Here is a 27,907-nt window from a genome sequence, read left to right as displayed (position 1 = left end):
GGCAGTGTTCTACCAGAGCCTATACAGGATCACTCACAGGTATATAACACACTTCCTAACATCAGATCTGGCCACTAGAGGCAGTGTTCTACCGGAGCCTATACAGGATCACTCACAGGTATATAACACACTTCCTAACATCAGATCTGGCCACTAGAGGCAGTGTTCTACCAGAGCCTATACAGGATCACTCACAGGTATATAAACACACTTCCTAACATCAGATCTGGCCACTAGAGGCAGTGTTCCACCGGAGCCTATACAGGATCACTCACAGGCATATAACAGACTTCGTAACATCAGATCTGACCACTAGAGGCAGTGTTCCACCGGAGTCTATACAGGGTCACTCACAGGTATATAACACACTTCCTAACATCAGATCTGAACACTAGAGGCAGTGTTCTACCGGAGCCTATACAGGATCACTCACAGGTATATAAAACACTTCCTAACATCAGATATGACCACTAGAGGCAGTGTTCCACCGGAGCCTATACAGGATCACACACACAGGTCTATAACACACTTCCTAACGTCAGATCTGGCCACTAGAGGCAGTGTTCCACCAGAGCCTATACAGGATCACTCACAGGTATATAACACACTTCCTAACATCAGATCTGGCCACTAGAGGCAGTGTTCCACCAGAGCCTATACAGGATCACTCACAGGTATATAACACACTTCCTAACATTAGATCTGGCCACTAGAGGCAGTGTTCCACCAGAGCCTATACATGATCACTCACAGGTATATAACACACTTCCTAACATTAGATCTGGCCACTAGAGGCAGTGTTCCACCAGAGCCTATACAGGATTACTCACAGGTATATAACACACTTCCTAACATCAGATCTGGCCACTAGAGGCAGTGTTCCACCAGAGCCTATACAGGATCACTCACAGGTATATAACACACTTCCTAACGTCAGATCTGGCCACTAGAGGCAGTGTTCCACCGGAGCCTATACAGGATCACTCACAGGTATATAACACACTTCCTAACATCAGATCTGGCCACTAGAGGCAGTGTTCCACCGACGCCTATACATGATCACTCACAGGTATATAACACACTTCCTAACGTCAGATCTGGCCACTAGAGGCAGTGTTCCACCAGAGTCTATACAGGATCACTCACAGGTATATAACACACTTCCTAACGTCAGATCTGGCCACTAGAGGCAGTGTTCCACCGGAGCCTATACAGGATCACTCACAGGTATATAACACACTTCCTAACATTAGATCTGGCCACTAGAGGCAGTGTTCCACCAGAGCCTATACAGGATCACTCACAGGTATATAACACACTTCCTAACATCAGATCTGACCACTAGAGGCAGTGTTCCACCGGAGCCTATACAGGATCACTCACAGGTATATAACACACTTCCTAACATCAGATCTGGCCACTAGAGGCAGTGTTCCACCGGAGCCTTTACAGGAACACTCACAGGTATATAACACACTTCCTAACATCAGATCTGACCACTAGAGGCAGTGTTCCACCGGAGCCTATACAGGATCACTCACAGGTATATAACTCACTTCCTAACATCAGATCTGGCCACCAGAGGCAGTGTTCTACCAGAGCCTATACAGGATCATTCACAGGTATATAACACACTTCCTAACATCAGATCTGGCCACTAGAGGCAGTGTTCCACCGAAGCCTATACAGGATCACTCACAGGTATATAACACACTTCCTAACATCAGAACTGACCACTAGAGCCTATACAGGATCACTCACAGGTATATAACACACTTCCTAATGTCAGATCTGGCCACTAGAGGCAGTGTTCCACCAGAGCCTATACAGGGTCACTCACAGGTATATAACACACTTCCTAACATCAGATCTGGCCACTAGAGGCAGTGTTCCACCGGAGCCTATACAGGATCACTCACAGGTATATAACACACTTCCTAACATCTGATCTGGCCACTAGAGGCAGTGTTCCACCAGAGCCTATACAGGATTACTCACAGGTATATAACACACTTCCTAACATCTGATCTGGCCACTAGAGGCAGTGTTCCACCAGAGCCTATACAGGGTCATTTACAGGTGTATAACACACTTCCTAACGTCAGATCTGGCCACTAGAGGCAGTGTTCCACCGGAGCCTATACAGGATCACTCACAGGTATATAACACACTTCCTAACATCTGATCTGGCCACTAGAGGCAGTGTTCCACCAGAGCCTATACAGGATCACTCACAGGTGTATAACACACTTCCTAACATCAGATATGGCCACTAGAGGCAGTGTTCCACGTGATCCTATTCAGGATCACTCACAGGTATATAGCACACTTCCTAACATCAGACATGGCCACTAGAGGCAGTGTTCCAGGTGAGCCTATACAGGATCACTCACAGGTATACAACACACTTCCTAACATCAGATCTGGCCACTAGAGGCAGTGTTCCACCCGAGCCTATACAGGATCACTCACAGGTGTATAACTCTCTTCCTAACATCAGATCTGACCACTAGAGGCAGTGTTCTACCGCAGCCTATACAGGATCAGTCACAGGCATATAACAGACTTCCTAACATCAGATCTGACCACTAGAGGCAGTGTTCCACCGGAGCCTATACAGGATCACTCACAGGCATATAACAGACTTCCTAACATCAGATCTGACCACTAGAGGCAGTGTTCCACCGGAGTCTATACAGGATCACTCACAGGTATATAACACACTTCCTAACATCAGATCTGACCACTAGAGGCAGTGTTCTACCGGAGCCTATACAGGATCACTCACAGGTATATAAAACACTTCCTAACATCAGATATGACCACTAGAGGCAGTGTTCCACCGGAGCCTATACAGGATCACTCACAGGTATATAACACACTTCCTAACGTCAGATCTGGCCACTAGAGGCAGTGTTCCACCGGAGCCTATACAGGATCACTCACAGGTATATAACACACTTCCTAACATCAGATCTGACCACTAGAGGCAGTGTTCCACCAGAGCCTATACAGGATCACACACACAGGTCTATAACACACTTCCTAACGTCAGATCTGGCCACTAGAGGCAGTGTTCCACTGGAGAATATACAGGATCACTCACAGATATATAACACACTTCCTAACATCAGATCTGGCCACTAGAGGCAGTGTTCCACCAGAGCCTATACAGGATCACTCACAGGTATATAACACACTTCCTAACATTAGATCTGGCCACTAGAGGCAGTGTTCCACCAGAGCCTATACAGGATCACTCACAGGTATATAACACACTTCCTAACATCAGATCTGGCCACTAGAGGCAGTGTTCCACCAGAGCCTATACAGGATCACTCACAGGTATATAACACACTTCCTAACGTCAGATCTGGCCACTAGAGGCAGTGTTCCACCGGAGCCTATACAGGATCACTCACAGGTATATAACACACTTCCTAACATCAGATCTGGCCACTAGAGGCAGTGTTCCACCGACGCCTATACATGATCACTCACAGGTATATAACACACTTCCTAACGTCAGATCTGGCCACTAGAGGCAGTGTTCCACCGGAGTCTATACAGGATCACTCACAGGTATATAACACACTTCCTAACGTCAGATCTGGCCACTAGAGGCAGTGTTCCACCGGAGCCTATACAGGATCACTCACAGGTATATAACACACTTCCTAACATTAGATCTGGCCACTAGAGGCAGTGTTCCACCAGAGCCTATACAGGATCACTCACAGGTATATAACACACTTCCTAACATCAGATCTGACCACTAGAGGCAGTGTTCTACCGGAGCCTTTACAGGATCACTCACAGGTATATAACACACTTCCTAACATCAGATCTGGCCACTAGAGGCAGTGTTCCACCGGAGCCTTTACAGGAACACTCACAGGTATATAACACACTTCCTAACATCAGATCTGACCACTAGAGGCAGTGTTCCACCGGAGCCTATACAGGATCACTCACAGGTATATAACTCACTTCCTAACATCAGATCTGGCCACCAGAGGCAGTGTTCTACCAGAGCCTATACAGGATCACTCACAGGTATATAACTCACTTCCTAACATCAGATCTGGCCACTAGAGGCAGTGTTCCACCGAAGCCTATACAGGATCACTCACAGGTATATAACACACTTCCTAACATCAGAACTGACCACTAGAGGCAGTGTTCCACCAGAGCCTATACAGGATCACTCACAGGTATATAACACACTTCCTAATGTCAGATCTGGCCACTAGAGGCAGTGTTCCACCAGAGCCTATACAGGGTCACTCACAGGTATATAACACACTTCCTAACATCAGATCTGGCCACTAGAGGCAGTGTTCCACCGGAGCCTATACAGGATCACTCACAGGTATATAACACACTTCCTAACATCTGATCTGGCCACTAGAGGCAGTGTTCCACCAGAGCCTATACAGGATCACTCACAGGTATATAACACACTTCCTAACATCTGATTTGGCCACTAGAGGCAGTGTTCCACCAGAGCCTATACAGGGTCACTCACAGGTGTATAACACACTTCCTAACATCAGATCTGGCCACTAGAGGCAGTGTTCCACCGGAGCCTATACAGGATCACTCACAGGTATATAACACACTTCCTAACATCTGATCTGGCCACTAGAGGCAGTGTTCCACCAGAGCCTATACAGGATCACTCACAGGTGTATAACACACTTCCTAACATCAGATATGGCCACTAGAGGCAGTGTTCCACGTGAGCCTATACAGGATCACTCACAGGTGTATAACTCACTTCCTAACGTCAGATCTGGCCACTAGAGGCAGTGTTCCACCGGAGCCTATACAGGATCACTCACAGGTGTATAACTCACTTCCTAACGTCAGATCTGGCCACTAGAGGCAGTGTTCCACCAGAGCCTATACAGGATCACTTACAGGTATATAACACACTTCCGAACATCAGATCTGGCCACTAGAGGCAGTGTTCCACCGGAGCCTATACAGGATCACTCAAAGGTATATAACACACTTCCTAACATCAGATCTGGCCACTAGAGGCAGTGGGGGTAATTCCAAGTTGATCGCAGGAGGAAATTTTTTAGCAGTTGGGCAAAACCATGTGCACTGCAGGGGAGGCAGATGTCACATTTGCAGAGAGAGTTAGATTTGGGTGTGGTGAGTTCAATCTGCAATCTAAATTGCAGTGTAAAAATAAAGCAGCCAGTATTTACCCTGCACAGAAACAAAATAACCCACCCAAATCTAACTCTCTACAAATGTTATATCTGCCCCACCTGCAGTGCACATGGTTTTGCCCAACTGCTAAAAAATTTCCTGCTGCGATCAACTTGGAATTACCCCCAGTGTTCCACCGGAGCCTATACAGGATCACTCACAGGTATATAACACACTTCCTAACATCAGATCTGACCACTAGAGGCAGTGTTCCACGTGAGCCTATTCAGGATCACTCACAGGTGTATAACACACTTCCTAACATCAGATCTGACCACTAGAGGCAGTGTTCCACCGGAGCCTATACAGGATCACTCACAGGTATATAACACACTTCCTAACATCAGATCTGACCACTAGAGGCAGTGTTCTACCAGAGCCTATACAGGATCACTCACAGGTATATAACACACTTCCTAACATCAGATCTGACCACTAGAGGCAGTGTTCCACGTGAGCCTATTCAGGATCACTCACAGGTGTATAACACGCTTCCGAATGTCAGAGGAAATATAGAGGAAACGGAAGAGGAAGATGATACATTAATTGTGGTTTGTTGAATATGTAAAGAAAATAGAAGTGGAAAAAAAACAAAAAACTAAGCCTGTAATATCTGAAACATTTCCATTTTATGGTACAGTACAATAGGGGTTCCCATATCTGAAATGCTTGGGACAAGGAGTATTTTGGAGTTCAGTTTGTCCGTATGTTGAAATATTTGCATACTATAATGAGATATCCTGGGGATGAGAACCAAGTCTAAACACAAAATGCATTTATGTTTCATATACATCTTATACACATCATATACACCTTATACATATAGCCTGAAGGTAATTTAGGCTATATGTGGGATATGGCTCTGACAAACTTTTATTTTCTTTATTTGGATACTTATGTATTCTCTATGTATGTATTACGGACAAAGGTATTTGGACGCCTGACCATTACACCAACAGGGACTGTAATGACATTGCATTCAAATACATACACTGTAATACAGAGCAGGTCCGCCTTTTGCAGCTATAACAGCTTAATCCAAAAATATATCGGATTAACACAACCCAAAAATGTATTGGAAAGTGAATTGGCTCCAGACAATAATTAACCCTAGTGTGTAAGTGTGTGCATATACATGTGTTTATGGCAGACTAGATGGGCCACGTGGTTCTTATCTGGCCCGATTCTGGGTCAGGGTTCATGTGAATAGCTTACTAAATTCAAACCGAGGAAGAGGTTGAAGAAGAAGAGGTTAGATACCATAAAATAATAAGAATTTACTCACCGGTAATTCTATTTCTCGTAGTCCGTAGTGGATGCTGGGGACTCCGTAAGGACCATGGGGAATAGCGGCTCCGCAGGAGACTGGGCACAACTATAAAGAAAGCTTTAGGTCTAACTGGTGTGCACTGGCTCCTCCCACTATGACCCTCCTCCAGACTTCAGTTAGGATACTGTGCCCGGAAGAGCTGACACAATAAGGAAGGATTTTGAATCCCGGGTAAGACTCATACCAGCCACACCAATCACACCGTATAACTCGTGATACTATACCCAGTTAACAGTATGACAACAACTGAGCCTCTCAACAGATGGCTCAACAATAACCCTTTAGTTAAACAATAACTATATACAAGTATTGCAGACAATCCGCACTTGGGATGGGCGCCCAGCATCCACTACGGACTACGAGAAATATAATTACCGGTGAGTAAATTCTTATTTTCTCTGACGTCCTAAGTGGATGCTGGGACTCCGTAAGGACCATGGGGATTATACCAAAGCTCCCAAACGGGCAGGAGAGTGCGGATGACTCTGCAGCACCGAATGGACAAACTCTAGGTCCTCCTCAGCCAGGGTGTCAAACTTGTAGAATTTAGCAAATGTGTTTGACCCCGACCAAGTAGCTGCTCTGCAAAGTTGTAAAGCCGAGACCCCTCGGGCAGCCGCCCAAGAAGAGCCCACCTTCCTCGTGGAATGGGCTTTCACTGATTTAGGATGCGGCAGTCCAGCCGCAGAATGTGCAAGCTGAATCGTACTACAGATCCAGCGAGCAATAGTCTGCTTTGAAGCAGGTGCACCCAACTTGTTGAGCGCATACAGGATAAATAGCGAGTCAGTCTTTTTGACTCCAGCTGTCCTGGAAACATAGATTTTCAGGGCCCTGACTACATCCAACAACTTGGAAGCCTCCAAGTCTTAAGTAGCCGCAGGCACCACGATAGGTTGGTTCAGATGAAAAGCTGATACCACCTTAGGGAGAAACTGGGGACGAGTCCTCAATTCTGCCGTATCCATATGGAAAATCAGATAAGGGCTTTTACATGACAAAGCCGCCAATTCTGATACACGCCTGGCCGAAGCCAAGGCCAACAACATGACCACTTTCCACGTGAGATATATAAATTCCACGGTTTTAAGTGGCTCAACCAATGTGACTTTAGGAAATCCAACACCACGTTGAGATCCCAAGGTGCCACTGGAGGCACAAAAGGGGGCTGAATATGCAGCACTCCCTTAACAAAAGTCTGAACTTCAGGTAGTGAAGCCAGTTCTCTCTGGAAGAAAATCGATAGAGCCGAAATCTGGACCTTAATGGAACCCAATTTTAGGCCCATAGTCACCCCTGACTGTAGGAAGTGCAGAAAACGGCCCAGCTGAAATTCCTCCGTTGGGGCCTTCCTGGCCTCACACCACGCAACATATTTTCGCCAAATGCGGTGATAATGGTTTGCGGTAACTTCTTTCCTAGCTTTAATCAGCGTAGGAATGACTTCCTCCGGAATGCCCTTTCCCTTCAGGATCCGGTGTTCAACCGCCATGCCGTCAAACGCAGCCGCGGTAAGTCTTGGAACAGACAGGGCCCCTGCTGCAGCAGGTCCTGTCTGAGCGGCAGAGGCCATGGGTCCTCTGAGATCATTTCTTGAAGTTCCGGGTACCAAGCTCTTCTTGGCCAATCCGGAACAATGAGTATAGTTCTTACTCCTCTTCTCCTTATTATCCTCAGTACCTTTGGTATGAGAGGAAGAGGAGGGAACACATAAACCGACCGGTACACCCACGGTGTCACTAGAGCGTCCACAGCTATCACCTGAGGGTCTCTCGACCTGGCGCAATATCTTTCTAGCTTTTTGTTTAGGCGGGACGCCATCATGTCCACCTGTGGCTTTTCCCAACGGTTTACAATCAGTTGAAAGACTTCCGGATGAAGTCCCCACTCTCCCGGGTGGAGGTCGTGTCTGCTGAGGAAGTCTGCTTCCCAGTTGTCCACTCCCGGAATGAACACTGCTGACAGTGCTAACATGTGATTTTCCGCCCATCGGAGAAGCATTGTGGCTTCTGCCATCGCCGTCCTGCTTCTTGTGCCGCCCTGTCGGTTTACATGGGCGACTGCCGTTATGTTGTCTGACTGGATCAGTACCGGCTGGTTTTGAAGCAGGGGTTTTGCCTGACTTAGGGCATTGTAAATGGCCCTCAGTTCCAGAATATTTATGTGTAGGGAAGTCTCCTGACTTGACCATAGTCCTTGGAAGTTTCTTCCCTGTGTGACTGCCCCCCAGCCCCGAAGGCTGGCATCCGTGGTCACCAGGACCCAGTCCTGTATGCCGAATCTGCGGCCCTCTTGAAGATGAGCACTTTGCAGCCACCACAGCAGAGACACCCTGGTCCTCGGAGACAGGACTATCAGCCGATGAATCTGAAGATGCGATCCGGACCACTTGTCCAACAGGTCCCACTGAAAGGTTCTTGCATGGAACCTGCCGAATGGAATTGCTTCGTAGGAAGCTACCATCTTTCCCAGGATCCGCGTGCAGTGATGCACCGACACCTGTTTTGGTTTTAGGAGGCCTCTGACTAGAGATGACAGCTCCTTGGCCTTCTCCTCCGGGAGAAACACTTTTTTCTGTTCTGTGTCCAGAACCATCCCCAGGAACAGTAGACGTGTCGTAGGGACCAGCTGTGACTTTGGAATATTTAGAATCCAGCCGTGCTGTTGTAGAACCTCCCGAGATAGTGCTACCCCGACCAACAACTGCTCCCTGGACCTCGCCTTTATCAGGAGATCGTCCAAGTACGGGATAATTAAAACTCCCTTCTTTCGAAGGAGTATCATCATTTCGGCCATTACCTTGGTAAATACCCTCGGAGCCGTGGATAGACCAAACGGCAACGTCTGGAATTGGTAATGACAATCCTGTACCACAAATCTGAGGTACTCCTGGTAAAGATGGTAAATGGGGACATGCAGGTAAGCATCCTTGATGTCCAGTGATACCATGTAATCCCCCTCGTCCAGGCTTGCAATAACCGCCCTGAGCGATTCCATCTTGAACTTGAATTTTTTTATATATGTGTTCAAGGATTTCAAATTTAAAATGGGTCTCACCGAACCGTCCGGTTTCGGTACCACAAACATTGTGGAATAGTAACCCCGTCCTTGTTGAAGTAGGGGCACTTTGACTATCACCTGCTGGGAATACAGCTTGTGAATTGCCTCTAACACTGCCTCCCTGCCTGAGGGAGTTGTTGGTAAGGCAGATTTGAGGAAACGGCGGGGGGGAGACGTCTCGAATTCCAGCTTGTACCCCTGAGATACTACATGAAGGATCCAGGGATCCACCCGTGAGCGAGCCCACTGATTGCTGAAGTTTTTGAGACGGTGTACTTAGTGGAAGCGGGGGAGGACTTTTGCTCCTGGGAACTGGCTGTATGCTGCAGCTTTTTCCCTCTACCTCTGCCTCTGGGCAGAAAGGACGCGCCTTTAACCCGCTTGCCTTTATTGGGCCGAAAGGACTGTACCTGATAATACGGTGCTTTCTTTGGCTGTGAGGGAACATGGGGTAAAAATGTAGACTTCCCAGCTGTTGCTGTGGAAACGAGGTCTGAGAGACCATCCCCGAATAACTCCTCACCCTTATAAGGCAAAACTTCCATGTGCCTTTTAGAATCTGCATCACCTGTCCACTGCCGAGTCCATAACCCTCTCCTGGCAGAAATGGACATTGCACTTATTTTAGATGCCAGCCGGCAAATATCCCTCTGTGCATCTCTCATGTATAAGACTGCGTCTTTAATATGCTCTATGGTTAGCAATATAGTGTCCCTGTCTAGGGTATCAATATTTTCCGACAGGGAATCTGACCACGCAGCTGCAGCACTGCACATCCATGCTGAAGCAATAGCTGGTCTCAGTATAATACCTGTGTGCGTATATACAGACTTCAGGATAGCCTCCTGCTTTCTATCAGCAGGTTCCTTTAGGGCGGCCGTATCCGGAGACGGTAGTGCCACCTTCTTTGACAAGCGTGTGAGTGCTTTATCCACCCTAGGGGATGTTTCCCAACGTGACCTATCCTCTGGCGGGAAAGGGTACGCCATTAGTAACCTTTTAGAAATTACCAGTTTCTTATCGGGGGAAGCCCACGCTTCTTCACACACTTCATTTAATTCCTCAGATGGAGGAAAAACTACTGGTAGTTTTTTCTCTCCAAACATAATACCCTTTTTTGTGGTACCCGGGGTAACATCAGAAATATGCAACACATTTTTCATTGCCTCAATCATATAACGTGTGGCCCTATTGGAAGTTACATTTGTCTCATCGTCGTCGACACTGGAGTCAGTATCCGTGTCGACATCTGTGTCTGCCATCTGAGGTAGCGGGCGTTTTAGAGCCCCTGATGGCTTTTGAGACGCCTGGGCAGGTAAAGGCTGAGAAGCCGGCTGTCCCATATTTGGTATGTCGTCAAACCTTTTATGCAAGGAGTCGACACTGTCGCGTAATTCCTTCCACAGAACCATCCACTCAGGTGTCGACCCCGCAGGGGGTGACATCACATTTATCGGCATCTGCTCCGCCTCCACATAAGCCTCCTCATTAAACATGTCGACACAGCCGTACCGACACACCGCACACACACAGGGAATGCTCTGACAGAGGACAGGACCCCACAAAGCCCTTTGGGGAGACAGAGAGAGAGTATGCCAGCACACACCAGAGCGCTATATAACACAGGGATTTACACTATAATTGAGTGTTTTCCCTTATAGCTGCTTATATTCTATATTTGCTGCGCCTAAATTTAGTGCCACCCCTCTCTTTTTTACCCTTTTGTGCTTGAAACTGCAGGGGAGAGCCAGGGAGCAATCCTTCCAGCGGAGCTGTGAGGGAAAAATGGCGCCAGTGTGCTGAGGGAGATAGCCCCGCCCCTTTTTCGGCTGACTTTTCTCCCGCTTTTTTCATGGATTCTGGCAGGGGTATTTATCACATATATAGCCTCTGGGACTATATATTGTGATGTTTTGCCAGCCAAGGTGTTAATATTGCTGCTCAGGGCGCCCCCCCCCAGCGCCCTGCACCCATCAGTGACCGGAGTGTGAGGTGTGCATGAGGAGCAATGGCGCACAGCTGCAGTGCTGTGCGCTACCTTGTTGAAGACCGAAGTCTTCTGCCGCCGATTTCCAGGACCATCTTCATGCTTCTGGCTCTGTAAGGGGGACGGCGGCGCGGCTCCGGGACCGAACGATCGAGGTCGGGTCCTGTGTTCGATCCCTCTGGAGCTAATGGTGTCCAGTAGCCTAAGAAGCCCAAACTATCTCCAGTCAGGTAGGTTCGCTTCTTCTCCCCTTAGTCCCTCGTAGCAGTGAGTCTGTTGACAGCAGATCTCACTGAAAATAAAAAACCTAACATATACTTTCTTTTCTAGGAGCTCAGGAGAGCCCCTAGTGTGCATCCAGCTCAGCCCGGCACAAGATTCTAACTGAAGTCTGGAGGAGGGTCATAGTGGGAGGAGCCAGTGCACACCAGTTAGACCTAAAGCTTTCTTTATAATTGTGCCCAGTCTCCTGCGGAGCCGCTATTCCCCATGGTCCTTACGGAGTCCCAGCATCCACTTAGGACGTCAGAGAAATTAACTTATTAAGAGCTGGCTCCTCTATCCTCACTAAACCCCATAGTGTAATATGGTCCAGAGCTGCCCGACAGGGCTCACTAACTACTGCTAAGTAGCTCAAAGATGAGCTGTAGAGATTGGGACCAAACTTACTTCCAACCAACAGAATCCTCTTCTCCTAAATGGTGCAACCTCACATTCCTGGATCTACTGGTGGCACCTGTCCTTTTGTGTGACTGGTACATACATGTCTCCTGACTATCCTGCCCTGAGGTGCTTCAGTCCTTTCCAGATGGGAGGAAGTGATCTGTACTCTGATGTTGGCCTCTGGTTTACAGACAGTTGTAGACTTACCTGTCCTAAAGGTTCACCACCCACCCTATCCCCACACACATCTAGTAACGATGTTCTGAAGACACTAGAGCACACTCATTGCTCAGACTGACTTATTCCTTCCACCACCATAAAGCCCTCTTCAGCAATGTGATAGACTCACTTTTACCTCTTTTGTACTGCCATCAATATCCCAGGCTATTGGCACGTGAATGCGCAACAACCTAGGATAGCACCCAGGTGAAATAACCCAGGCCAAGAGACAGGGCATTTCAACACGGGTATCGAGCAAGGTTGAACACGGGTTCAACCCGGCTCTTGGTGCAATGAAAACGGGTAGAGTGGGTCGATGCGACCCAGCACCCGTTCACACCATAGGAAGAGCAGGTGCTTGGAGATCATCTCATTGTGGACCACGGAGAGGACTGTATTATCCCAAGACAAAGGTGACACTGCTTATTAGGAGGGAGCAATCATTACTGTCCCCTAAATGCTGGATATTGTGCCTTTCTCAGTCACTAGCGGTACGGAGCCATTTATTACTTGTGCATGTTGAAAGTATTTATTATTTGCATATTTAAATCCATTTTTTATGGATTAACTCTATTGCTTACTCTGAGGTGTTTCCGACAACGTGGGGACTAAGGTGATGAAAACAGTTACCCAAAGGAACCGGATGAAGGGACCATTCATGCAGTTCTGAATGCCACTGGTTTGTGAAAATAAGATTTTACTTACCGATAAATCTATTTCTCGGAGTCCGTAGTGGATGCTGGGGTTCCTGAAAGGACCATGGGGAATAGCGGCTCCGCAGGAGACAGGGCACAAAAAGTAAAGCTTTTTCAGATCAGGTGGTGTGCACTGGCTCCTCCCCCTATGACCCTCCTCCAGACTCCAGTTAGGTACTGTGCCCGGACGAGCGTACACAATAAGGGAGGATTTTGAATCCCGGGTAAGACTCATACCAGCCACACCAATCACACCGTACAACCTGTGATCTAAACCCAGTTAACAGTATGATAACAGCGGAGCCTCTGAAAGATGGCTTCCTTCAACAATAACCCGAATTAGTTAACAATAACTATGTACAATTTATGCAGATAATCCGCACTTGGGATGGGCGCCCAGCATCCACTACGGACTCCGAGAAATAGATTTATCGGTAAGTAAAATCTTATTTTCTCTATCGTCCTAGTGGATGCTGGGGTTCCTGAAAGGACCATGGGGATTATACCAAAGCTCCCAAACGGGCGGGAGAGTGCGGATGACTCTGCAGCACCGAATGAGAGAACTCCAGGTCCTCCTTAGCCAGAGTATCAAATTTGTAAAATTTTACAAACGTGTTCTCCCCTGACCACGTAGCTGCTCGGCAAAGTTGTAATGCCGAGACCCCTCGGGCAGCCGCCCAAGATGAGCCCACCTTCCTTGTGGAGTGGGCCTTTACAGATTTAGGCTGTGGCAGGCCTGCCACAGAATGTGCAAGTTGGATTGTGCTACAGATCCAACGAGCAATCGTCTGCTTAGACGTAGGAGCACCCATCTTGTTGGGTGCATACAATATAAACAACGAGTCAGATTTTCTGACTCCAGCTGTCCTTGCAATATATATTTTTAATGCTCTGACAACGTCCAGTAACTTGGAGTCCTCCAAGTCACTTGTAGCCGCAGGCACTACAATAGGCTGGTTCAGATGAAATGCTGACACCACCTTAGGGAGAAAATGCGGACGAGTCCGCAGTTCTGCCCTGTCCGAATGGAAAATCAGATATGGGCTTTTGTAAGATAAAGCTGCCAATTCTGATACTCTCCTGGCAGAAGCCAGGGCTAGAAGCATGGTCACTTTCCAAGTGAGATATTTCAAATCCACCTTATTTAGTGGTTCAAACCAATGAGATTTTAGAAAGTCCAAAACCACATTGAGATCCCACGGTGCCACTGGAGGCACCACAGGAGGCTGTATATGCAGCACTCCCTTAACAAAGGTCTGGACTTCAGGGACTGAAGCCAATTCTTTTTGAAAGAAAATCGACAGGGCCGAAATTTGAACCTTAATAGATCCCAATTTGAGACCCATAGACAATCCTGATTGCAGGAAATGTAGGAATCGACCCAGTTGAAATTCCTCCGTCGGAGCACTCCGATCTTCGCACCACGCAACATATTTTCGCCAAATTCGGTGATAATGTTGCACGGTTACTTCCTTCCTTGCTTTAATCAAAGTAGGAATGACTTCTTCCGGCATGCCTTTTTCCTTTAGGATCCGGCGTTCAACCGCCATGCCGTCAAACGCAGCCGCGGTAAGTCTTGAAACAGACAGGGACCCTGCTGAAGCAAGTCCCTCCTTAGAGGTAGAGGCCACGGATCTTCCGTGATCATCTCTTGAAGTTCCGGGTACCAAGTCCTTCTTGGCCAATCCGGAACCACTAGTATCGTTCTTACGCCTCTTTGCCGTATAATTCTCAATACTTTTGGTATGAGAGGCAGAGGAGGAAACACATACACCGACCGGTACACCCAAGGCGTTACCAGCGCGTCCACAGCTATTGCCTGCGGATCTCTTGACCTGGCGCAATACCTGTCCAGTTTTTTGTTGAGGCGAGACGCCATCATGTCCACCATTGGTCTTTCCCAACGGGTTACCAGCATGTGGAAGACTTCTGGATGAAGTCCCCACTCTCCCGGGTGAAGATCGTGTCTGCTGAGGAAGTCTGCTTCCCAGTTGTCCACTCCCGGGATGAACACTGCTGACAGTGCTATCACATGATTCTCTGCCCAGCGAAGAATCCTTGCAGCTTCTGCCATTGCACTCCTGCTTCTTGTGCCGCCCTGTCTGTTCACATGGGCGACTGCCGTGATGTTGTCCGACTGGATCAACACCGGTTTTCCCTGAAGCAGAGGTTCTGCCTGGCTTAGAGCATTGTATATTGCTCTTAGTTCCAGAATGTTTATGTGAAGAGACGTTTCCAGGCTCGTCCATACTCCCTGGAAGTTTCTTCCTTGTGTGACTGCTCCCCAGCCTCTCAGGCTGGCGTCCGTGGTCACCAGGATCCAATCCTGTATGCCGAATCTGCGGCCCTCCAATAGATGAGGACTCTGCAACCACCACAGAAGAGACACCCTTGTCCTTGGAGACAGGGTTATCCGTAGGTGCATCTGAAGATGCGACCCTGACCATTTGTCCAACAGATCCCTTTGGAAAATTCTTGCGTGGAATCTGCCGAATGGAATTGCTTCGTAAGAAGCCACCATTTTTCCCAGGACTCTTGTGCATTGATGTACAGACACCTTTCCTGGTTTTAGGAGGTTCCTGACAAGGTCGGATAACTCCTTGGCTTTTTCCTCCGGGAGAAAAACCTTTTTCTGAACCGTGTCCAGAATCATCCCTAGGAACAGCAGACGAGTTGTCGGCATTAACTGGGATTTTGGAATATTCAGAATCCACCCGTGCTGTTTTAGCACTTCTTGAGACAGTGCTAATCCCATCTCTAGCTGTTCTCTGGACCTCGCCCTTATTAGGAGATCGTCCAAGTATGGGATAATTAATATGCCTTTTCTTCGAAGAAGAATCATCATCTCGGCCATTACCTTTGTAAAGATCCGAGGTGCCGTGGACAATCCGAACGGCAGCGTCTGAAACTGATAGTGACAGTTTTGTACAACGAACCTGAGGTACCCCTGGTGTGAGGGGTAAATTGGAACGTGGAGATACGCATCCTTGATGTCCAAGGATACCATAAAGTCCCCCTCTTCCAGGTTCGCTATCACTGCTCTGAGTGACTCCATCTTGAACTTGAACTTCTTTATGTACAGGTTCAAGGACTTCAGATTTAGAATAGGCCTTACCGAGCCATCCGGCTTCGGTACCACAAAAAGAGTGGAATAATACCCCTTCCCTTGTTGTAGAAGAGGTACCTTGACTATCACCTGCTGAGAGTACAGCTTGTGAATGGCTTCCAAAACCGTCTCCCTTTCGGAGGGGGACGTTGGTAAAGCAGACTTCAGGAAACGGCGAGGTGGATCTGTCTCTAATTCCAACCTGTACCCTTGAGATATTATCTGCAGGATCCAGGGATCTACCTGCGAGTGAGCCCACTGCGCGCTGTAATTTTTGAGACGACCGCCCACCGTCCCCGAGTCCGCTTGAGAAGCCCCAGCGTCATGCTGAGGCTTTTGTAGAAGCCGGGGAGGGCTTCTGTTCCTGGGAAGGAGCTGCGTGTTGCTGTCTCTTCCCTCGACCTCTGCCTCGTGGCAGATATGAATAGCCCTTTGCTCTCTTATTTTTAAAGGAACGAAAGGGCTGCGGTTGAAAAGTCGGTGCCTTTTTCTGTTGGGGAGTGACTTGAGGTAGAAAGGTGGATTTCCCGGCTGTAGCCGTGGCCACCAAATCTGATAGACCGACTCCAAATAACTCCTCCCCTTTATACGGCAAAACTTCCATATGCCGTTTTGAATCCGCATCGCCTGTCCACTGTCGCGTCCATAAAGCTCTTCTGGCCGAAATGGACATAGCACTTACCCGTGATGCCAGTGTGCAGATATCCCTCTGTGCATCACGCATATAAAGAAATGCATCCTTTATTTGTTCTAACGACAGTAAAATATTGTCCCTGTCCAGGGTATCAATATTTTCAATCAGGGACTCTGACCAAACTACCCCAGCACTGCCCATCCAGGCAGTCGCTACAGCTGGTCGTAGTATAACACCTGCATGTGTGTATATACTTTTTTGGATATTTTCCATCCGCCTATCTGATGGATCTTTAAGTGCGGCCGTCTCAGGAGAGGGTAACGCCACTTGTTTAGATAAGCGTGTTAGCGCCTTGTCCACCCTAGGAGGTGTTTCCCAGCGCTCCCTAACCTCTGGCGGGAAAGGGTATAATGCCAATAATTTCTTTGAAATTATCAGCTTTTTATCAGGGGCAACCCACGCTTCATTACACACGTCATTTAATTCTTCTGATTCAGGAAAAACTATAGGTAGTTTTTTCATACCCCACATAATACCCTGTTTAGTGGTACCTGTAGTATCAGCTAAATGTAACGCCTCCTTCATTGCCAAAATCATATAACGTGTGGCCCTACTGGAAAATACGGTTGAATCGTCACCGTCACCACTGGAGTCAGTGCCTGCGTCTGGGTCTGTGTCGACCGACTGAGGCAAAGGGCGTTTCACAGCCCCTGACGGTGTTTGAGTCGCCTGGACAGGCACTAATTGATTGTCCGGCCGCCTCATGTCGTCAAACGACTGCTTTAGCGTGTTGACACTATCCCGTAGTTCCATAAATAAAGGCATCCATTCTGGTGTCGACTCCCTAGGGGGTGACATCCTCATATTTGCCAATTGCTCCGCCTCCACACCAATATCGTCCTCATACATGTCGACACACACGTACCGACACACAGCAGACACACAGGGAATGCTCCTAACGAAGACAGGACCCACTAGCCCTTTGGGGAGACAGAGGGAGAGTTTGCCAGCACACACCAAAAGCGCTATATATATATCAGGGATAGCCTTATAATAAGTGCTCCCTTATAGCTGCTTTGTTATATCAAAATATCGCCATAAATTTGCCCCCCCCTCTCTGTTTTACCCTGTTTCTGTAGTGCAGTGCAGGGGAGAGACTTGGGAGCCGTCCTGACCAGCGGAGCTGTGAGAGGAAATGGCGCCGTGTGCTGAGGAGATAGGCCCCGCCCCTTTTCTGGCGGGCTCGTCTCCCGCTATTTAGAAAAATCAGGCAGGGGTTAAATATCTCCATATAGCCCCCGGAGGCTATATGTGAGGTATTTTTAGCCTTTATAGGTATTCATTTGCCTCCCAGGGCGCCCCCCTCCCAGCGCCCTGCACCCTCAGTGACTGCCGTGTGAAGTGTGCTGAGAGGAAAATGGCGCACAGCTGCAGTGCTGTGCGCTACCTTTAGAAGACTGCAGGAGTCTTCAGCCGCCGATTCTGGACCTCTTCTGACTTCAGCATCTGCAAGGGGGCCGGCGGCGCGGCTCCGGTGACCATCCAGGCTGTACCTGTGATCGTCCCTCTGGAGCTTGATGTCCAGTAGCCAAGAAGCCAATCCATCCTGCACGCAGGTGAGTTGACTCCTTCTCCCCTCAGTCCCTCGCTGCAGTGATCCTGTTGCCAGCAGGAATCACTGTAAAATAAAAAACCTAGCTAAACTTTGTCTAAGCAGCTCTTTAGGAGAGCCACCTAGATTGCACCCTTCTCGGCCGGGCACAAAAATCTAACTGGAGTCTGGAGGAGGGTCATAGGGGGAGGAGCCAGTGCACACCACCTGATCTGAAAAAGCTTTACTTTTTGTGCCCTGTCTCCTGCGGAGCCGCTATTCCCCATGGTCCTTTCAGGAACCCCAGCATCCACTAGGACGATAGAGAAATACTTTATCACCATTGGATGGGGCTGTGTATGTTCGCTTGGAGGACTGAATTTAACCAGTAACTATATTATCACTCTTTATACACCCCCACTTCAATAGGGAGGTGCACTATAGAGAAAGAGCGCTTGATTTGTAATGTTTCTCTGACGTCCTAAGTGGATGCTGGGACTCCGTAAGGACCATGGGGAATAGCGGCTCCGCAGGAGACTGGGCACAACTAAAGAAAGCTTTAGGACTACCTGGTGTGCACTGGCTCCTCCCACTATGACCCTCCTCCAGACCTCAGTTAGATTCTTGTGCCCAGCTGAGCTGGATGCACACTAGGGGCTCTCCTGAGCTCCTAGAAAGAAAGTATATTTAGGTTTTTGATTTTACAGTGAGATCTGCTGGCAACAGACTCACTGCAGCGAGGGACTAAGGGGAGAAGAAGCGAACCTACCTAACAGGTGGTAGTTTGGGCTTCTTAGGCTACTGGACACCATTAGCTCCAGAGGGATCGACCGCAGGACCCGACCTTGGTGTTCGTTCCCGGAGCCGCGCCGCCGGCCCCCATACAGAGCCAGAAGCAAGAAGTGTTCCGGAAAATCGGCGGCAGAAGACTTCTGTCTTCAACAAGGTAGCGCACAGCACTGCAGCTGTGCGCCATTGCTCCTCATGCACACCTCACACTCCGGTCACTGATGGGTGCAGGGCGCTGGGGGGGGGGGGGCGCCCTGAGGGCAATATAAGACACCTTGGCTGACAAATCATCACAATATATAGTCCCAGGGCTATATATGTGATAAATTACCCCTGCCAGAATCCATAAAAAAGCGGGAGAAAAGTCCGCCGAAAAAGGGGCGGGGCTATCTCCCTCAGCACACTGGCGCCATTTTTTCTTCACAGTGCAGCTGGAAGACAGCTCCCCAGGCTCTCCCCTGTAGTTTTCAGGCTCAAAGGGTTAAAAAGAGAGGGGGGGGGGCACTAAATTTAGGCGCAATATATGTATACAAGCAGCTATTGGGGGAAAAATCACTCAGTTATAGTGTTAATCCCTGCATTATATAGCGCTCTGGTGTGTGCTGGCATACTCTCTCTCTGTCTCCCCAAAGGACTTTGTGGGGTTCTGTCCTCAGTCAGAGCATTCCCTGTGTGTGTGCGGTGTGTCGGTACGGCTGTGTCGACATGTTGGATGAGGAAGGTTACGTGGAGGCGGAGCAGAGGCCGATAAATGGGATGTCGCCCCCTGTGGGGCCGACACCAGAGTGGATGGATAGGTGGAAGGTATTAACTGACAATGTCAACTCCTTACATAAAAGGCTGAATGACGTAACAGCTGTGGGACAGCCGGCTTCTCAGCCCGCGCCTGCCCAGGCGTCTCAAAGGCCATCAGGGGCTCAAGAAAAAAAAAAAAAAAACGCCCGTTACCTCAGATGGCAGACACAGATGTCGACACGGAGTCTGACTCCAGTGTCGACGAGGTTGAGATATATACACAATCCACTAGGAACATCCGTTACATGATCTCGGCAATGAAAAATGTGTTACACATTTCTGACATGAACCCAAGTACCACATAAAAGGGTTTCTATTTTTGGGGAGAAAAAGCAGCCAGTGTTTTGTTCCCCCATCAGATGAGTGAATGAAGTGTGTAAAGAAGCGTGGGTTCCCACGATAAGAAACTGGTAATTTCTAAAAAGTTACTGATGGCGTACCCTTTCCCGCCAGAGGATAGGTCACGTTGGGAGATATCCCCTAGGGTGGATAAGGCGCTCACACGTTTGTCAAAAAAGGTGGCACTGCCGTCTTAGGATACGGCCACCTTGAAGGAGCCTGCTGATAAAAAGCAGGAGGCTATCCTGAAGTCTGTATATACACACTCAGGTTCTATACTGAGACCTGCAATTGCCTCAGCATAAATAGTGCTGCTGCAGCGTGGTCTGATACCCTGTCAGATAATATTAATACCCTAGACAGGGATAATATTTTGCTAACATAGAGCATATTAAAGACGTCGTCTTATATATGAAGGATGCACAGAGGGATATTTGCCGGCTGGCATCCAGAATTAATGCAATGTCCATTCTGCCAGGAGGGTATTAGAAACCCGGCAGTGGACAGGTGATGCTGCCTGTAAAAGGCACATGGAGATTCTGCCTTATAAGGGTGAGGAATTGTTTGGGGATGGTCTCTGGGACCTCGTATCCACAGCAACAGCTGGGAAGAAATTTTTTTACCTCAGGTTTCCTCACAGCCTAAGAAAGCACCGTATTTTCAGGTACAGTCCTTTCGGCTTCAGAAAAGCAAGCGGGTCAAAGACGCTTCCTTTCTGCACAGAGACAAGGGAAGAAGGAAAAAGCTGCACCAGCAGCCAGTTCCCAGGATCAAAAATCTTCCCCCGCTTCCTCTAAGTCCACCGCATGACGCTGGGGCTCCACAGGTGGAGACAGGTGCGGTAGGGGCGCGTCTCGGGAACTTCAGGGACCAGTGGGCTTGCCCACAGGTGGATCCCTAGGTTCTGCAAATAGTATCACAGGGATACAGGCTGGAGTTCGAGGCGACTCCCCCTCGCCGTTACCTCACATCAGCCTTGCCTGCTGCCCTCGGAGAAAAGTAGTACTGGCGGCAATTCACAAGCTGTACTTCCAGCAGGTGAAATCAAGGTACCCCTACTTCAACAAGGCCGGGGTTACTATTCCAAAATGTTGTGGTACCGAAACCAGACTGTTCGGTGAGACCCATTCTAAAATTGAAAGCCTTGAACACTTATATACGAAGGCTCAAGTTCAAAATGGAATCGCTCAGGGCGATTATTGCAAGCCTGGAGAATTTCATGGTATCACTGGACATCAAGGATGCTTGCCTGCATGTCCCTATTTACCCTCTTCACCAGGAGTACCTCAAAATTGTGGTACAGGATTGTCATTACCAATTCCAGACGTTGCCGTTGGTCTGTCCCCGGCACCGAGGTATTTACCAAGGTAATGGCCGAAATAATTATCCCGTACTTGGACGATCTCCTTATAAAAGCGAGGTCCAGGGAGCAGTTGTTCGTCGGAGCAGCACTATCTCGGGAAGTGCTACAACAGCACGGCTGGATTCTGAATATTCCAAAGTCGCAGCTGGTTCCTACGACGCGTCTACTGTTCCTGGGTATGGTTCTGGACACAGAACAGGATAAAAAGGGTTTCTCCCGGAGGAGAAGTCCAAGGAGTTGTCGTCTCTAGACAGAGACCTCCTAATACGAATACAGGTGTCGGTGCATCAATGCACGCGAGCCCTGGGAAAGATGGTAGCTTCTTACGAAGAAATTCCATTCGCCAGGTCCCATGCAAGGATTTTCCAGTGGGATCTGTTGGACAAGTGGTCCGGGTCGCATCTTCAGATGCATCGGCGGATAACCCTGTCTCCAAGGGCCAGGGTGTCGCTGTTGTGGTGGCTGCAGAGTGTTCATCTTCTAGGGGGCCGCAGATTCGGCATACAGGACTGGGTCCTGGTGACCACGGATGCCAGCCTTCGAGGCTGGGGGGCAGTCACACAGGGAAGAAACTTCCAAAGCTATGGAAAAGTCAGGAGACTTCCCTACACATAAATATTCTGGAACTAAGGGCCATTTACAATGCCCTAAGTCAGGCTAGACCCCTGCTTCAACACCGGCCGGTGCTGATCCAGTCAGACAACATCACGGCGGTCGCTCATGTAAACCGACAGGGCGGCACAAGAAGCAGGATGGCGATGGCAGAAGCCACAAGGATTCTCCGATGGGCGGAAAATCATGTGTTAGCACTGTCAGCAGTGTTCATTCCCGGAGTGAACAACTGAGAAGCAGACTTTCTCAGAAGACACGACCTCCACCCGGGAGAGTGGGGACTTCATCCAGAAGTCTTCCAAATGATTGTACACCGTTGGGAAAGGCCACAGGTGGACATGATGGCGTCCCGCCTCAACTAAAAGCTACAAAGATATTGCGCCAGGTCAAGGACCCTCAGGCGATAGCTGTGGACGCTCTGGTAAAACCGTGGGTGTACCAGTCGGTGTATGTGTTCCCTTCTCTGCCTCTCTTACCCAGGGTAATGAGAATAATAAGAAGGAGAGGAGTAAGAACTATACTCATTGTTCCGGGTTGGCCAAGAAGAGCTTGGTAACCAGAACTCCAAGAAATGATCTCAGAGGACCCATGGCCTCTGCCGCTCAGACAGGACCTGCTGCAGCAGGGGGCCTGTCTGTTCCAAGACGTACTGCGGCTGCGTTTGACGGCATGGCGGTTGAACGCCGGATCCTGAAGGAAAAGAAAATTACGGAGGAAGTTATCCCTACGCTATTTAAAGCTAGGAAAGAAGTGAATGCAAACCATTATCACCGCATATGGCGGAAATATGTTGCGTGCTGTGAGGCCAGGAAGGCCCCAAAGGAGACATTTCAGCTAGGTCGATTTCTGCACTTCCTACAGTCAGAGGTGATTATGGGCCTAAAATTGGGTACCATTAAGGTCCAGATTTCGGCTCTATCGATTTTCTTCCAAAATAGAACTGGCCTCACTGCCTGAAGTTCAGACTTTTGTTAAGGGAGTGCTGCATAGTCAGCCCCCGTTTGTGCCTCCAGTGGCACCGTGGGATCTCAACGTGGTGTTGGATTTCCTGAAGTCGCATTGGGTTGAGCCACTTAAATCCGTGGAGCTATAATACCTCACGTGGAAAGTGGTCATGCTGTGGGCCTTGGCGTCGGCCAGGCGTGTATCAGAATTGGCGGCTTTGTCATACAAAAGCCCTTATCTGTATTTTATATGGATAAGGCGGAATTGAGGACTCGTTCCCAATTCCTTCCTAAGGTGGTATCAGTTTTTCATGTGAACCAACCTATTGTGGTGCCTGCGGCTACTTGGAACTTGGAGGATTCCAAGTTACTGGACGTAATCAGGGCCCTGAAAAGTATATGTTTCCAGGACAGCTGGAGTCAGGAAAACTGACTCGCTATTTCTCCTGTGTGCACCCAACAAGCTGGGTGCTCCTGCTACTAAGCAGACTATTGCTCGCTGGATCTGTAGCACGATTCAACTTGCACATTCTGCGGCTGGACTGCCGCACCCCAAATCTGTAAAAGCCCGTTCCACGAGGAAGTGGGCTCTTCTTGGGCGGCTGCCCGAGGGGTCTCGGCTTTACAACTTTGCCGAGCTGTTACTTGGTCGGGTTAAAACATTTTTGTAAGAGTCTACAAGTTTGATACCCTGGCTGAGGAGGACCTAGAGTTTGCTCATTCGGTGCTGCAGAGTCATCCGCACTCTCCCGCCCGTTTGGGAGCTTTGGTATAATCCCCATGGTCCTTACGGAGTCCCAGCATCCACTTAGGACGTCAGAGAAAATAAGATTTTACTCACCGGTAAATCTATTTCTCGTTGTCCGTAGTGGATGCTGGGCGCCCATCCCAAGTGCGGATTGTCTGCAATACTTGTTTATAGTTATTGCCTAACTAAAGGGTTATTGTTGAGCCATCTGTTGAGAGGCTCAGTTATATTTCATACTGTTAACTGGGTATAGTATCACGAGTTATACGGTGTGATTGGTGTGGCTGGTATGAGTCTTACCCGGGATTCAAAATCCTTCCTTATTGTGTCAACTCTTCCGGGCACAGTATCCTAACTGAGGTCTGGAGGAGGGTCATAGTGGGAGGAGCCAGTGCACACCAGGTAGTCCTAAAGCTTTCTTTAGTTGTGCCCAGTCTCCTGCGGAGCCGCTATTCCCCATGGTCCTTACGGAGTCCCAGCATCCACTACGGACTACGAGAAATAGATTTACCGGTGAGTAAAATCTTATTTTTTTACTATATTCTTTTTGTGATTGGTGATCATCCCTATTTTAGTGAGCTGCATTTTCCTGTGTGGAGCGTGGGCGATACAACTTTCCATCACTTGCACAGCAGAGATTCAGGATTCCTGTAGCAGCATGGAAAGCACGGGTGAGCCACACAGGCGATTAGTCTGTTTGGAGAATCTGCAAAGACACAGTCTCTTGCAAACGTTGGAATACTGTAATAATCTATCAGCCCAGGAAATTACTGGAGACACTGGGGGTCATTCCGAGTTGATCGCTAGCTGCCGTTGTTCGCAGCGATCAGGCTAAAAAAAACGGCATTTCTGCGCATGCGTATGCCCCGCAATGCGCACGCGCCACGTACGGGTACAAAGCCCGCTGTGGTTGTGCACAGGTTCTAGCGAAGTTTTCAGTCACACTAACGGCCGCAAGAAGATTGACAGGAAGGGGGCATTTCTGGGTGTCAACTGACCGTTTTCAGGGAGGGTTTGCAAAAACGCAGGTGTGGCTGGGCGTTAGCTGGGCGGGTGTACGACGTCAAATCCGGACACGAATAGGCTGAACTGATCACAAGCGCTGAGTAGGTTCAGAGCTACTCAGAAACTGCACAAACTGTTTTTGCAGAGCTCGGCTGCACAAGCGTTCGCACTTCTGCTAAGATAAAATACACTCCCAGTGGGCGGCGGCATAGCGTTTGCACGGCTGCTAAAACTAGCTAGCGAGCGATCAACTCGGAATGACCCCCACTGAGCAGTAGCTAGTCTGTAGCTGGACACAGTGGGAACTATGCAGACATAGAAAATGCAGAAGCTTACAGACAGTCACACGCTGAGGTCTTCTGTGTTCTGGAGTCAGGAAAAGTAAAGACAACTGGAACAGCAACTTGAGTACTGGATGCGGGTATGGGTCGTTGGGTCGACTCAACTTAGGTTGACAGTCATTAGGTCGACCATGGAAGGTTGACATGGACAATAAGTCGACATGGTCATTAGGTCGACATGTACTAGGTCGACAGGTGAAGAGGTCGACATGGTTTTTGTTTTGTTTTCCCACTTTTTTTGGCGTAGTTTTCTTCGTAAAGTGACGGGGAACCCCAATTAGTGCCCCGTATCCCCTCGGATGGCTCGCTTCGCTCGCCATGCTTCGGGCAACGTGCCTCGCTCCGCTACCGCTCACTCGGCACAGGTTACCGTTCCAAATCGTAGTCCACGTGGATCGTTAAGTATGAAAAAATCCAAAAAGTAAAAAAAATAATTAAAAACTCATGTTGACCGTTTGACCTGTCGACCTTCAGTGGTCGACCTAACGACCGTATCCCCTGGATGCCACAGTGCAGCCAGATAGAATTCTGCACTGTAACAGGGAGAACACTAGTTTTGGAAAACTAGTTACAGGAGCTCTGTACAAGTAGGAACTGTTAGAAATTGTACTGGCGAGTGCTGTATGCAGGAAGGATCCCATTATACCCCCTGCTACCTTGTTATTCGCTGTGACTGCTTTGGGATGTATCCTGGCTTACGACTGGTGGTGCGGCGGTCAGCTGACAGGAACTCTACCCTGGAAGTCATAGTTCTCCACTGAATCTCCAGCTGCCATAATGACAGACAGAGCCATAATGACCTGGCTACACAAATAGAGCTGATAAAATGTTTGAAGAGTACAGATGCTGTCACTCCACTATTTACCAAGTATTCTATTCAAGTATCCTCAATGGTAAAATAAGAATTTACTTACCGATAATTCTATTTCTCGTAGTCCGTAGTGGATGCTGGGAACTCCGTAAGGACCATGGGGAATAGCGGCTCCGCAGGAGACAGGGCACATCTAAAGAAAGCTTTAGGATCACCTGGTGTGCACTGGCTCCTCCCCCTATGACCCTCCTCCAAGCCTCAGTTAGGATACTGTGCCCGGACGAGCGTACACAATAAGGAAGGATTTTGAATCCCGGGTAAGACTCATACCAGCCACACCAATCACACTGTACAACTTGTGATCTGAACCCAGTTAACAGCATGATAATAGAGAAGCCTCTCGAAAAGATGGCTCACTACAACAATAACCCGAATTTTTTGGTAACAATAATTATGTACCAGTATTGCAGACAATCCGCACTTGGGATGGGCGCCCAGCATCCACTACGGACTACGAGAAATAGAATTATCGGTAAGTAAATTCTTATTTTCTCTGACGTCCTAGTGGATGCTGGGAACTCCGTAAGGACCATGGGGATTATACCAAAGCTCCCAAACGGGCGGGAGAGTGCGGATGACTCTGCAGCCCCCAATGAGAGAACTCCCGGTCCTCCTCAGCCAGGGTATCAAATTTGTAGAATTTTACAAACGTATTTGCTCCTGACCAAGTAACTGCTCGGCCAAGTTGTAAAGCCGAGACCCCTCGGGCAGCTGCCCAAGATGAGCCCACCTTCCTTGTGGAGTGGGCATTTACAGATTTTTGGCTGTGGCAGGCCTGCCACAGAATGTGCAAGCTGAATTGTACTACAAATCCAACGAGCAATAGTCTGCTTAGAAGCAGGAGCACCCAGCTAGTTGGGTGCATAGAGGATAAACAGCGAGTCAGATTTCCTGACTCCAGCCGTCCTGGAAACATATATTTTCCGGGTCCTGACAACGTCTAGCAACTTGGAGTCCTCCAAGTCCCTAGTAGCCGCAGGCACCACAATAGGTTTGGTTCAGGTGAGACGCTGAAACCACCTTAGGGAGAAACTGAGGACGAGTCCTCAATTCCGCCCTGTCCGAATGGAAAATCAGATAAGGGCTTTTACAGGATAAAGCCACCAGTTCTGACACGCGCCTGGCCCAGGCCAGAGCCAACAGCATGACCACTTTTTCTGTGAGATATTTTAACTCCACAGATTTAAGTGTGTCAAACCAATGTGACTTTTGGAACCCAAAAACCACCTGGAGATCCCAAAAGTGCCACTAAAGGCACAAAAGGAGGCTGTATATGCAGTACCCCTTTAACAAATGTCTGAACTTCAGGGACTGAAGCTAGTTCTTTTTTGGAAGAAAATTGACAGAGCCGAAATTTGAACCTTAATGGACCCCAATTTCAGGCCCATAGATACTCCTGTTTGCAGGAAATGTAGGAATCGACCCAGTTGAATTTCCTCCGTCGAGCCTTACTGGCCTCGCACCACGCAACATATTTTCGCCAAATGCGGTGATAATGTTTTGCGGTTACATCCTTCCTGGCTTTGATCAGGATAGGGATGACTTCATCCGGAATGCCTTCTTCCTTCAGGATCCGGCGTTCAACCGCCATG

General features: G+C 48.6%; 1 protein-coding gene across 11 annotated transcripts in view; it reads right to left on the bottom strand.

Moving 5' to 3' along the window:
- The window catches only part of LOC134995897 (zinc finger protein 768-like), a 923,052-nt gene that overhangs the window by 111,769 nt on the left and 783,376 nt on the right, over nucleotides 1–27,907 (bottom strand). The window contains exon 28 of one of the 11 annotated variants that reach the window (XM_063951155.1): nucleotides 26,146–26,213. The exons of the other annotated variants lie outside the window; for them this stretch is intronic. Within the exon in view, the coding sequence (XP_063807225.1) occupies nucleotides 26,161–26,213 (53 nt within the window). The 3' untranslated portion in view covers nucleotides 26,146–26,160. Of the gene's footprint in view, nucleotides 1–26,145; nucleotides 26,214–27,907 lie in introns of those variants that run through there. 11 annotated transcript variants of the gene reach the window in all.

Source organism: Pseudophryne corroboree, chromosome 2 (assembly GCF_028390025.1).
Source record: "Pseudophryne corroboree isolate aPseCor3 chromosome 2, aPseCor3.hap2, whole genome shotgun sequence".
Classification (NCBI taxonomy): Eukaryota; Metazoa; Chordata; class Amphibia; order Anura; family Myobatrachidae; genus Pseudophryne; species Pseudophryne corroboree.
Note: the sequence above shows the minus strand (reverse complement) of the source record. Positions and strands in the feature narration are given on the sequence as shown.